Here is a 13,332-nt window from a genome sequence, read left to right on the forward strand (position 1 = left end):
AAAATCCCCCTCTTTTGAACCTACTTTTAAATCCTCTTTGAGATTATTAAATTAAAGTTTATGATAAAATTCATATTAAAATCTATCTAGGGAAAAAATCCATGTGCAACATATAATCTAGTATGTTTTGACTAAGAGTTTGAACATTTATTTGTTTACTGCATTCAAGATTGATACTTTTAAAAAAGGATTTGGGCTTCAGATCTTTTTCAGTGAGAACTAATTTGCATTGAAAAATAATGTGTCAATCAATAATTCAAACAATTTCATAAAAAATAACTGATGAAAATGCTTTCCTGATTGTATTAAAAAAAAATAGAGAGAGAAAGATGGAGAGAAAGAGAAAGATTTTAAAAAGTTGGATGAAAACTTTTTCTGCATTGCGGGAATTAAAGTCACATGCACCTTATCCGATATTCGCTGAACATGTCACAATATAAATAGATAAAAGCAGTGTTTACAGTCAGAGGAAACTCGGATTAACATGTACCCTGATCTGTTCATTCATTCCTGTTTATGTCCGTTTACATGGTTTAGGTCATTGACAAAGTTCTGTAATCCGTAGTTGTAATACGCAATTATGAACTACAAATACTTAAAATTTACAGTTAAATAATTATCTGTCTGATGCAACTATATCAAGCTGCCAAATACTCCATGACTTCTCTTCCCTGTTCGGAGTGCATACTGCATACACCACTCAGAGTGTAACAGGATCCTGGATGTTTCTTTCTTTCGTTCGTGATGTCATTTTAACATGATTAAGTGACGCAGTGAAGTGCATGATTTACAATACATCTGATTCTTTGCTCCTGCTGACTTGAATAACCGTGCAACTTGCGCAGTTCCGTATTGAAAATAAACTATAGTCTGTCCCACCAAGCTACTGTCACCACATTTTGCAACATATCTCAAAATATATAAATACCTTGGCCTTCAACCTAGGTTCGAGAGATAGATCATTTTTTTTCCAAACTTCCTGCATTTATCCGAACCCTCGAGTTCAATCGGTGTATTGACACGGCGGCAAATTCAAAGTCTACGGGGATTTAACATGGTAAACTCGTCCATTAGCGTCAAGACCACGGGGCAGGAAACCAGTTTATCGAGGGAGTAGTCGTTCTTTCCAAATTAAAATTACAAAAAATCCTAAAAATTAAACGAAAGCAATTCAGTGTGTTTTGGTAAAAAATATAAGTATTGTTTTGCATTCAAATATATTTGACGAGTTTTCTCATAAACTGAGAGAAAATAATCCGAATTCAATGCAGTACAAGTTGTGGATAACGCACTGCTCTAGAAAGGGGATGTTGACATGATGTGTAATTTACAGCTTCCTTCGATGAAAACGTAAGTTGTTTTTTTTTTAACTTCTGAAAGTACACCCACAAAAGAAGTGTTTTCAAGTGCTAATGATTTGTCAAAGTCAAGCATTATTCGGCGAAAGCCCAATGCATATTTGCACAGTAGGCCTAGTGGGGGAAAACGAAAACTTTCAGATCTATAATGGTAATGACTTTTTTTGTAAGAAGCTTAAGATTTTTAATATTTTATATGATAGGTCTACTTTCTCTTTCAGTCACAGGGATCATATCTAAAACGCAACAGTTGGTCCACAGAATTCATTATAACTGTAAACAATCCTTTCACCTGATGAATAAAATGTCAAATTTCCCCCTTTTAGTTACAGAAAATTTTCGATTAAATATACATTAAGTTGAGGATAAAGTAAGCATGCTGCATTTTATTATAAAATAAATGAACTTAGATTAGCTCTCAGAATGCAAATTATTACGTTAATCCTAAACTTTCCAGGGGAGGGGGCATGCCCCAAATACTCCCATTTTGAAATATTCACACTTCCAGTACTAACTTTGCAGTTACATTTCATCCCTTCATATGAAAGGCAGTGTGATTTTTTTTTGGTTGTTCCTCAGTCCCCCCTCTTTTTCACTAACAATTTTTTGTTAAGTTGGAATTCATAATATGGTAATGCTGCAAGTTTCCCTGGTATACAACCCTTGAGATTTCTTTTTTTTTTTTTCTTTCACCAGTATTGTAAAAAAAAAATCTTTATTATTTTTTTTTGGGGGGGGGGGGGGGGGGAGAGGGGGTGGTATTTCTTTAAAGTTCATAATTTGAAATTCATTGACTTACATCTACCCCATAGTTAACCCATTTTGTTCAAACTGTTACAATAAAGAAAGAGAGCATACAGGACAATCCCCTGCTGTGAGATATATTACAATTTTCAAAGTTCAAGGAAGAGTTACATTTATAAAAAAAAAGTTGTTAGTAATGTCAATGGCAAACTTAAATTTTCACTACCTCAGGATGCTTCCATATCAATATTACTAATCATGGCTTTGCTGTTCTTTAACAGAAGAATTTTAAAGACCCCCCCCCCCCCCATGTATTCCTATGTAAAACGCTCATCGCTCATTGTGGCCCAGGGTTAGAAACTCCCTAAAATTACAACTCGCAAATAATTGCGAGTACCAACAAAGTGAACTCGCAATTTTATAAGACTACTCGCAATTTTCATATAAAGTTAAATTCATATAAATTAAATACATGTAACTTAAGGAAAAAGTAACTACTGTACAATACACAAAATACAACTACAGTGTGACTTTTATTTAAATTACTGATTTAAATCAAAAGTATTGTGTTCTGTCATATTATATAATTTTGCTACAGTTTCAATGCAAAAAAAAAAAAAAAAATTGTGAGTTACCTAATTTTCAACTCGCAATTTGGGAATTCTAACTCGTGTTTTGTGAGTTGTATATAGTGAATTTCGAACCCTGGTGGCCCCACCCTCCTAAAATTGAACAAATTTGAATCTACACTACCTGAGGATGCTTCTATAATAACATGACTAATCATGGCTTTGCTGTTCTTGAACAGAAGATTTTTTTCAAGATGATTCCTATATATTCTTATGCAAAACTTTGACCCTCTGTTGTGTCCCCACCCCCCTAATTTGAACAAACTTGAATCTACACTACCTGAGGATAACTTGATTCTACATTACCCAAGGTTGCTTCTGAATTAATATGACTAATAGTGGCAAAGCTGTTCTCGAGAAGAAGATTTTTAAAGACATTTCCCATATATTCCTACATAAAACTTCACCCCCCTCTTGTGCCCCCCCCCCCCCTGGGTTATGATATGAATAAACTTGATTGTACATGTAATGTAATTTGTAATGAAGCTTTTACATAATTTTCATCTTTTCTTGCCTAGCTAGTGGTTCTTGAGAAGATTTTTAAAGATGCCACTAAATTTTCATGAACTCTTCATTATCTCTCCATGAAATAAGGCATGGCACTTCCTGTGAACAAACTTAAATCCCTTTCACCCAAGGATGCTTTGTCACATTTGCAGGTTTGTTTTAAATTGGCCCAGCGGTTCTTGAGAAGAAGTCGAAAACGTTTATAGATGGCAGACGCCGGACACCCTTTGATCAGAAAAGCTCACTTGAGCCTTCGGCTCTTTTTTTTCTTTCCACTACCTTCATAATTGAAAATAAAAAATACTAATCAATAAGTTATTCAATTAAATAAAAGAAGCAAATGTGTAAAAGATGATATTGACAATACAATTTTTGTGAAATATAACATCATGAACTTAAGAATTAAGAAATGTCTTTTCTCAGAGTGGGGGATTATCTTCGCCTTGTACGCATCCATTCTTTATGTCCAAAAGAAAATTTAGCAAAACATTCATTTGTAAAATTCAAGTTATGTACAGTATTCTAGCATACATGTACTAAATAAAAGGCCAGAAAACTGATATCATGCATATTGTATACAGTGTATGAGCACATTGTAATAAAGAAGTAAACTATTCTTGATTATGCCTTTATATTTATTTACATAATTTTTTTTTTTTGAAGGTTAAAAAAATTGGAGTACATTGTTATGATGACCAGACTCGAAGGCATTCATGTAATTGGGTGAATCACAGAGTCTCAGGAATCTTCTGGATTAGTAAGTTATACATGTACATGTATATATAAAATATTAAAATGTCTTTACTCTGTCTGAATTGCATACTTCAGGCTGGAATCTGAAAATAAAAATTGTAGTTTCCATATGTATATAATTTATACTACATGTATCTTGGTACATGTAGAATTGAAATTCATTCTTTAATTTCACTTCAATTACTTAACCATAAATTTTCATTCTCAAGAATTTTAATAACATTTAAGATGTGTTTTATTATCTATTGCAGACCAAAAGTGATGGCTGAAACAAATATTAACTGGTAGTCTACTTAGTGATCTGGACACTGGATAAGGCAGAAACCATTTTCAACAGAACTGTTAAGAGTGTAAATTAAAAAAAAAAACAAGATACCCACTCTCCAACTCATTCATAGCTTCATTCTTGGCTTCATTGTGTTGAATATGAGTCAAGACTTTTCTATTGTACCAAGGCTGAAGAGACTTTCAAACCATAAACAACATCACCACAGAGCAGTTGACTTTCATTTCTTCTTCTGAATTTGTATGTTATACCCTTAATTATTACAGTGTGAATTTACTTTGCACAGAAGAAGATGTAAATTAGCATAACTTCAACAAGTATTTACTTTGTCAGTTTCAGACACATAACTCAATTATTTGGTATTTTAAAAAAAAGTAATTGGCAGCATTTACTATGGAATCATCATTGTTCTTGGGGGAGGATAGGTGGGTCAAACATATCCACTAATTTATATTCCTACAAATACTTATTTTTTCAACTTGTCAGTTCATTGAATCTTTAACTTAATGTATTTTAAAGTTAACCTTATGTATGCACAAACCAGTTGAATTAAATGCCTGCCCACTAACAGCTGATTAATGCCCCCCCCCCCCCAATAAAATGATTCCACAGTTTTTCAATTTTCAAAAACTACAGAAGGCCATATACATGTATCTGCAGGTACTTTGGGTGGTTTAATCATCTTTGCTAGTGCTGGTCTGTCTGATGTCTCCATCAGCTAGCTATTCTGTATCCTACAATTAAATTCTTGTTTCCAAATAAAACAGCTGTAAAATGCTTTGTATTATTTATGCTTATTTAATTTTGTCTATAGTTTTTAATTATTTTTTTTTCTTAATGTTTGGAAAAAATAATATGAGAGGGATTAGACAAGAATTTATATTTCCTGCAAATATACATTTTTTTTTAAAAAGTGTGTGTTATATATCAGGGACCTATATACTTTAATAAGAGATCCCTGGTTATATTTTAAAAGTTCATATTCATGGAAAATCTACAGATATAAAAAAAAAATAAAATGTATTCCATGAGTACATGTTTGAGTGTGTCCTTGATCTTTGGTATTCTGGCATTTATTAATGGAAAGACTTGATATAAAATGTTTAAAATCTCAGGGCCCGGATTTACCTAATGCCGATACAGGAAGTTTTCGAAGGGCAAGGTCAAAATCCACTGGTGACGTAGTTTGATGCAGACTACAAGTCTTGTTTTGCACAAAGATTCAAAAAGTATTAACAAAGGTGGACATATGGTGTGATAAGTGTTATAAGTATATAAATCCAGGAAGTGCACTTACGGGACATGTATAGAAGTGACGAGATGTTTAATCGTGTTTACATTGAACTATATATATATATATTGTGTTCGGGATTTACTCAGTGCAAGGTAAAGTTGTAGATTTTGTTTACATTTACACTCTATAGAACGTATTCGCTTACATGTTTTGGCAAAGCAGTCATGGCACTCTTCCTTGGTTGATATTTTGCAGCCTCGAATGTTTTTAACATTCAAACTTACGAATCCTTGAGTATATGAATTCAAATGGGTCGCAGTGTTTAGCTCTTTTAAACTTCTTCTGTCAATTGATATGCAATGTATGCTTAAAACTCCGTATTTTATCACTAATTTTAAAATACACGTGTATTAGGTGCTTGGTAAGTCTCGGGCGGTATGCTTTTCCGGACGTCCGTAAGTGCAGAGAATTTCCGAAAGTGTGTTACGTCATTTCGTCAATGACGGTAAAGTACGGAAATCCACGAATAATGATGGATCCCCTTCCGAAGTGACGGCCATTTTGGCAATGTTAAATCCCCGTAGACTTTGAATTTGCCGCCGTGTCAATACACCAGTTGAACTCGAGGGTTCGGATAAATGGAGGAAAATTGGAAAAAAATGATCTATCGATCGGACCTGGGCTGAAGGCCAAGGTATTTATATATTTTGAGATATGTTGCAAAAAGTGGTGACAATAGCTTGGTGGGACAGACTATAGTGCTCTTTTATTGCGTCGTCAATCGTGCATCACGCTAAGTATTTGTCCGCTGAATTCTTGAGATTCCTTTACTTTAAATTGTTAGGCCTATACGATTTTCAACTGGAAATGTCCTTTGTTTGTGTTCATCATTTTATGTCATGGTGTTTCACAGCCGAAATTCATTAGCGATTGAATGCTTATTATCGCTGGTTTAAATTTCGCCGGTTTCAAACGCTTAAGTGATTCATAAGAGTTATCTCCCTGTAACCGCAAACCTTACCTTAATTCATAAGTTTCATCCATACACCCCTAGGCACTAAACAAAACAAACTCAAAAATAGTATTGGTGGGTGGGGGATCCAGCCATGAACAAAAAAAATCAATGCTTATCAAAATCGTAGGTTGGTGGTGGAAGAAGAAAGCTTTGGACAGGGGATGGGGATAAATATGCAGGCCTTTAAAAACTTGTGTGGAAGGCAATTTTCTCTATATTTTTGTAAAAGGTCCATTTATCTTATTTTTTTCCTCTTTATGCTTCCTAAGTATCTAACTAACGAAACTGAAAATTCGGGGGGGGGGGGGGGTCTTTGACCGTCTATCCCCCTGCAACTCTTTATAACTACGAATATTGTAGACGACTGACATGTGCTGTTTGTTATTATATTACAATGTCGTATTGTAACGTGTCGAGCGGAATGTTAGCTTCTATCGGGGGTCGTACCTTGTCATTTCAAGGTTTTGGGGATGACTTCGATATAACAATTTTTCTTAATAAATGATTGGCAAATGATTGACAACAAAGGCCTGCAAATATATACAAATAATATGGCCTAACCTTATCTAGGTTAATAATCACGACAATATGAAATAATTAATCAACTTGTTACAAATGATTGTGTTAATTACAGTGGGTAGACTATCCCTTTCACTGGCCAACCTCGGACTGACGCTTGTACTGCAGCCTTATTCAGGACACAGTCAGTACAAGTGACAGCCCTTCAACTGCTGTGCACACTGCTAGCCTTATTCAGGCAGACACACTGCGCACAACAGCCTGGTCGCCAGACAGGTCAATTAGACGAATTACAGGTGGCTAACCTCCCTTGCTGGTTAGCCTCTGAGTGGCTTGCCACTCGAAACACAACAGCCTTTTTATAACTATTCTTGTTGACCTTACTTTCTCATAAGGACAACCTCTTCTGTAAGCTGACTTTATTTTATAGTCTCACTTACCACTGTTATGTTCTATCACGTCTTAGCGGTCTTATACTTCACACAGCTTGCACTGGAAAGGACTGTCTGTACCGGGATTCAGCCTTTATATACCTTTTAACACGGAAGTTTACATCTGCAACATTATAGCTAAACCCGAATGGTCATACTATAAATTTCCGGAATATTACACTACCCACGCCTCCGATGACATGCGTCCCGCATGCGAAGTCAATAGATCAACAAATATTTTTTTTTTTTCCGACAAAACTATATTAATATGGTTGACCAAATAAGCAACAAAACAAGAACAGCAATAAAAATAACAAACAAAACTGATGAACACTATCTGTGTTAAATATAATTTCCATTGAAGTTACTGGAACATGTCAGTTATAAATTATTCTTTCTTTGGCAACAACTTTGATATCTGCCTCTCCTTCACGAAACTTTCTTGTCGTTCTGGTCACAACTTCTCTTTTCTTTGGGGATGTCTGTGTATAAACGTCGACTCCACTACTCTCTACAGGGGGAACTGCTGGTTCCATATCAACCTGGGTTGCTTTGTCCATAAGAATAATCTTCTTTGGAACAGGGATATCCTCCAAACTTGGTCTTTTTCTTGCAAAAGGCAAAGTCGGTTGGGTCTTCTTACGGAAAAGTCTTCTTTCTAACAGATTGTCTTCTTTCTTCTCCGGATCCTGTTTCTCCTTCTGCTCATCAATATCATCTTCTTCATTCTCCTCACTTGAGCTACTACTACTCGATGAGTCTGCAGAGGATATCTCGCCTATAACTTCACCAGGGTCCTGGTCCAACCAATCTTCATTTGCGCTTTCCTCATTTTTGTTTTTTTCATTCAACGAACCACCTGCCTTCTCCTTACTTTGCTCTTTTGCGCCCAGTTTGATAAGTTCATCATTAGGTCCTAAGCCAGGATGACATCGTTTGATGTGTCTCTTGAGATTGAGTTCTCTAGTGTTGGTAAAATCACAGGTTGGACACTCAAAAACTCTCATGGCGCATACCATAATGTGTTTCTTGAATTCTTCTTCTGTTCTTGCAGGTTCCGAACACATTGGACACCGCCGATATTCATTTCTTGGTGTTGTCTTAGTTTTAGCCATCACTAAAAATATACATATATAAAAACTAGATAAGCTTCCTAATACAATTTGTAAATGCATACTAGAGAGATAATTACAAATCTGTCTCATAATCATGCAACCAACTAGGAGGTTTGCGCTCTCTACTTGGGCGATGAAACACTGGTAGTTCTCCGTTAAAGCATGAATCAGTATCACTCTTTACAGGACCAGAGTCGTCCGGAGTTTCACATGTTGGCAACGGTTCGTCATTCCCCCCTGACAAAATTTGTGCATGCTTTTTGCGCATTCTGTCAACATGGATAACCTGATCTGATCCCCTCGGACCGCAATTGACAAGATATGTCAAGTCGGACATTCTTTTAACCACCTTAAATGGACCTCGCCAATAACTTGTAAACTTTGGTGATGTGCCTGGCTTTCTTCTTGGGAAGAAAACATAAACCTCTTCACCCGCTTCGAAATGATGCCATTTCAATTTTCGATCGTGGTAATGTTTTTGCCTGACCATTGCCTGATTCATTCTTGTTCTCACAAATTTATGAGCATTCTCTAGACGTTCTTGTAAATACCAAGTCCATTTATTGTTTGGCACCTCTTTAATTGATGGGGGCATCTCATACATCAAATCCAGTGGTGTCGACACCTCTCGTCCAAACATCATCATATTTGGTGTCATTCCTGTTGTTTCATGCACCGAGCTTCGATATGCCATCATTACAAAAGGAAGATGGACATCCCAATCAGTGTGGTGCTCATTGACAAAACCACTAAGCATTGTGGTTAACGTTCTGTTGAACCGCTCCACCATTCCGTCCGACTGTGGGTGATACGGAGTGGTGTGGGTTTTTTGTATGTCCAACAGTCTGCACATTTCCTTGAAAAGATTGCTTTCATACTGCGGACCCTGATCAGAATGTATCGTAGCTGGTACTCCAAATCTTGATACGACTTCTTCGACAATCTTTGTAGCAACGGTTTCTGCCTCCATGTTTGGCAATGCAAAGGCTTCCGTCCACTTTGTAAAGTAGTCTGCCACAACAAGGATATATTTATTTCCATTGGATGTCATTGGCAGTTCCCCTAAAAGATCAGTTGCCAGTCTTTCCATTGGATACCCCGTGAAGACTAAATGCATTGGAGCTTTGTTGGTTTGTCTTGGTGCTTTTCTCTTGGTGCACACTTCACAGCCGGCAACATAAGAATGAACATCTCTTTGGAGACCTGGCCAATAATAGGATTGACGGATTCTCGCAAGTGTCTTGTGAATTCCAAGGTGGCCTGCTGTCCTTGAGTCATGATAATGTTTCAAAACATTCCATCGTTCCTGCTTTGGGACAATGGCTTGTAATGTATCCTGTTTTGTAATAAGATCTGACCATCTTCTATATAACATTCCATTTTCAATGACCAGTCGGTCCCACTGAGAACAAAGGGATTTAACAACAACAGATTCGGACAAGATCTCATCATTTTTCGGCTGTTTCCTCCGTTCCAGCCAATCTTTTACCTTTTTGATATCCTTATCTTCATCCTGAAGACATTTTAAAGGTTTCTCTAAGATCAACATGTCTTCAGCCTCAAGCTTGTTAACAGTCTGGTAAGTCGATTCATTATGGCTGACTTTACACTGTTTACATGGTACTCTACTCAGACCATCCGCATTACCATGTAATCTACCTGGCCGATGTTCAATTGTAAAGTCATAGGTGGATAAAATATCCATCCACCGCGCAAGCTGCCCTTCAGGGTCTTTAAAGTTCATCAACCATCTTAGGGCGCTATGGTCTGTCCTTACCGTAAATTGTCTGCCATACAAGTAATGTCTAAAATACTTGATGAAGTGTACAACAGCCAGAAGCTCTTTTCGGGTAACACAATACTTTCTTTCGGATTTGGAAAGGCTTCTGCTGGCAAAGGCAATTGGTCGTTCAAGACCATCTTTTACCTGTGACAATACCGCGCCGATTGCATATTGACTGGCATCGGTATCCAAGATGAATCTCTCATTAAAATCTGGATGAGCCAAGACAGGAGTTGTTGATAGCTGTTTTCGAAGATTGTCAAATGATACCTGGCATTCATCAGACCATGCAAAATTAATACCCTTCTTCGTCAGATCATGCAGTGGCTTGGCAATATTGGCAAAGTTTTTGACAAATCGCCTATAATAACTGCAGAATCCTAAAAACGATCTTAACTCTGATACATTTGACGGTACTTGCCAAGTCTGGACTACCTTAATTTTATCAGGGTGTGTAGCAATCCCTCTTGCAGATACAATGTGTCCCAAGTATTCTGCTTCTGTTGAAAACAATGTGCATTTGCGAGGTTTGAGCTTTAGTCCTGCAGCTAACAATCGATCAAACACTTGGGTAAGATTTGAAATCATATCACTTACTGTTTTTCCAACAACAATGATGTCGTCAAGGTATACAAGGCATATCTGCCATTGTAGACCTCTTAGCACAAGTTCCATGAGACGCTCAAACGTCGCTGGGGCGTTACAAAGCCCAAAAGGCATAACCTTAAAACTGTAAAGCCCTTTTCTTGTTGCAAACGCAGTCTTGGGGCGATCTTTTTCTGCTACTTCCACTTGCCAATACCCAGCATTTAAATCTAACGTGGAATAATACTTTGCACCCGATAACTGACCTAGGGAGTCATCTATCCTCGGAAGAGGATAAGCGTCTTTGACAGTTGCATTGTTTAGCTTCCTGTAGTCAATGCAGAACCTAGTCGTTCCATCCTTTTTCTTGACCAACACAACTGGAGACGACCAGGGGCTGGTGCACTCTTCTATGATTCCTCTCTCTAGCATGTCGTCAACATGACGATCTGCCTCTTCCTGCATATGTATGGGTAATCGTCTTGGGTGCTGCTTTATTGGAGTACTCGTACCAGTATCGATAGTGTGTTCCGTCATCTTTGTTTGTCCAAGGTCAGCATCACTCGCAGCAAATAGATGTGAGTATTTGGTTAACAATTTTCTGACTGCCTTGGCATCCTCTGTGGTCAACTCCTTGACTGACCGCTGATACAAGTCTTGTAGATGAGTAGGCAGTTCTCCAACCCTTTTAATGTGACTTCTCTTTTCATACACAGTTTCGACAGCTGACAGGGTAGCAACAAATGTCCCTTTATACAAACTCTTTGTTTCTGTAGATAGATTCATAAGTCTGACAGGAGTGACTTTGCTACCTCTGATCAATGTTCTGGCTACTAAACCCCGATCTGATTCTATAAAACGATCTGACGGTTCAATAACACCCAGGCTCGGCACTTTCTCATACACAGGTGCAACAACATCACACATAGCAACAATTTCACTACACGGAGGAATCGTGATATTGGCAGCTAGGGTTACTCTACAACAACCTATTTTTCCTTCAAATGACAATTTTACCCGCTTACTACCTATCAGCATAGAAGAATTTGGCAAATCAAGTGAGCAATTGTTAGAAGTAAGAAAATCAAGTCCTAATATACCATCAATACCAACATCAATTACTGTAAATTTCTGGTTGATTGTCAAGGTAGACAATAAGAAAGAAATTAAAATAGAACCTTCTACATTCATTGCAGTACCATCTGCTGTAAGAACGTCCTGGTTGACCTTGTCGAGAATTGGCTTTGAATCACCAATCACAGAATGCAATGTTGATGGTGAAATGATACTAACGGTTGCCCCAGTGTCGATTAGAAACTTCACTTTACTGCCGTTTATGGTAGCATCAACAAATATACCGGCTTCCCCTGCCTTCCGACTAACACCAGTTCTGCTTGCATCTTTGTCTGTTCCCTTACCTTGTCTGGGAAAAGAAGTGGACTTGTCTTTCTCTCTCAGCCTTGACTTTTTCTGCATGTTTTGATAAGAGTAACAATCTCTCTTTATGTGGCCCTTCTTCTTGCAAAAGTTGCAAATTATGTTTGACGATGTTCGCTTGGTAGATTTTGAGTTCTGTACTGCCATCTTGATTGATTTCATTTCCTCCTGCATGTTGCGTACTACCTTCAACAGCGTAGTCACGGTGTCTTTGTCTGACTCTAATGGCTGGTTGGCCTCTCTCAAATAACCCTTATCTTCTTGAAGACGTCTTTCAGCAGAGTTAAATGCATCTAACTCCACGGCATGGCGTATTGCATCATTCAGGTCAACTGGCCTGACTTGTTTGATGCGGATTCTCATGTTGCTGTCCTTCAGAGCATCGATAAATTGCTCTTTCGCAAGGGTTTCTCTAACCTCAATCGGGGCAGTTGGATATGCTAGGTTGGCCAGCCTGCGTACGTCCTGCCCAAGTTCTGGCAATGTTTCGGAAGCCCGCTGTCTCCTCTCTCGTAATTGTGCCCTATACAACTCTGTTTGGTTAGGTGGCAAAAATCGCTCTTCCAGTGATCTAGATAATAACCTGAAGTTACATTTTTCTCCTTCTGGAAGACTGCCAAGCACCGCCTGTGCCCGACCTCGTAGGGAAACAGCTAAGTACATGCCTTTCTCAGAGGTCGACCAACCATTCAACTCAGCACATACATCAAAATGAGATTTAAAGTCTAGCCATGAGGTAGTGCCATCGAACTTGTCTGGCTTTACATGATTACCCTTGTGCTGATCAATATTTGTCCTTACATTAGGTCGGCGTGTGGTGATATTTGTAAACAGAGGGTCATCTTGCCTATTTCTAACATATGGTGTGCTTGTAAAGGAAAACCTATCTGGAGCCTTGTCATCTGACCTATCTACGCTAATGCTGGTATCAGGCCG

General features: G+C 37.7%; 1 protein-coding gene and 1 long non-coding RNA gene across 2 annotated transcripts; one reads left to right on the forward strand and one right to left on the reverse strand.

The window, feature by feature from the left end:
- Positions 1 to 1,226: 1,226 nt before the first annotated feature.
- Positions 1,227 to 4,707, forward strand: LOC133173459 (uncharacterized). The gene is made up of 3 exons (XR_009719050.1): positions 1,227 to 1,350; positions 3,902 to 3,995; positions 4,243 to 4,707. It is a non-coding gene; the product is annotated as an uncharacterized LOC133173459 (long non-coding RNA).
- A 3,146-nt stretch (positions 4,708 to 7,853) lies between these two features.
- Positions 7,854 to 8,591, reverse strand: LOC133173863 (RE1-silencing transcription factor-like). Its single transcript, XM_061308935.1, has one exon. The coding sequence runs from the start codon at positions 8,589 to 8,591 to the stop codon at positions 7,854 to 7,856; it is 738 nt and encodes a 245-aa protein (XP_061164919.1).
- Positions 8,592 to 13,332: the final 4,741 nt, after the last annotated feature.

The sequence above is a fragment of the Saccostrea echinata genome, unplaced genomic scaffold, assembly GCF_033153115.1.
Source record: "Saccostrea echinata isolate AGI-Se365-2 ecotype Australia unplaced genomic scaffold, CSIRO_AGI_Sech_v1 ptg000056l, whole genome shotgun sequence".
Taxonomy (NCBI): Eukaryota; Metazoa; Mollusca; class Bivalvia; order Ostreida; family Ostreidae; genus Saccostrea; species Saccostrea echinata.

Bases quoted from the DNA above. Each gene is read 5' to 3' on its own strand.
- LOC133173863 (XM_061308935.1), bottom strand. From the start codon at position 8,591: ATGGCTAAAACTAAGACAACACCAAGAAATGAATATCGGCGGTGTCCA.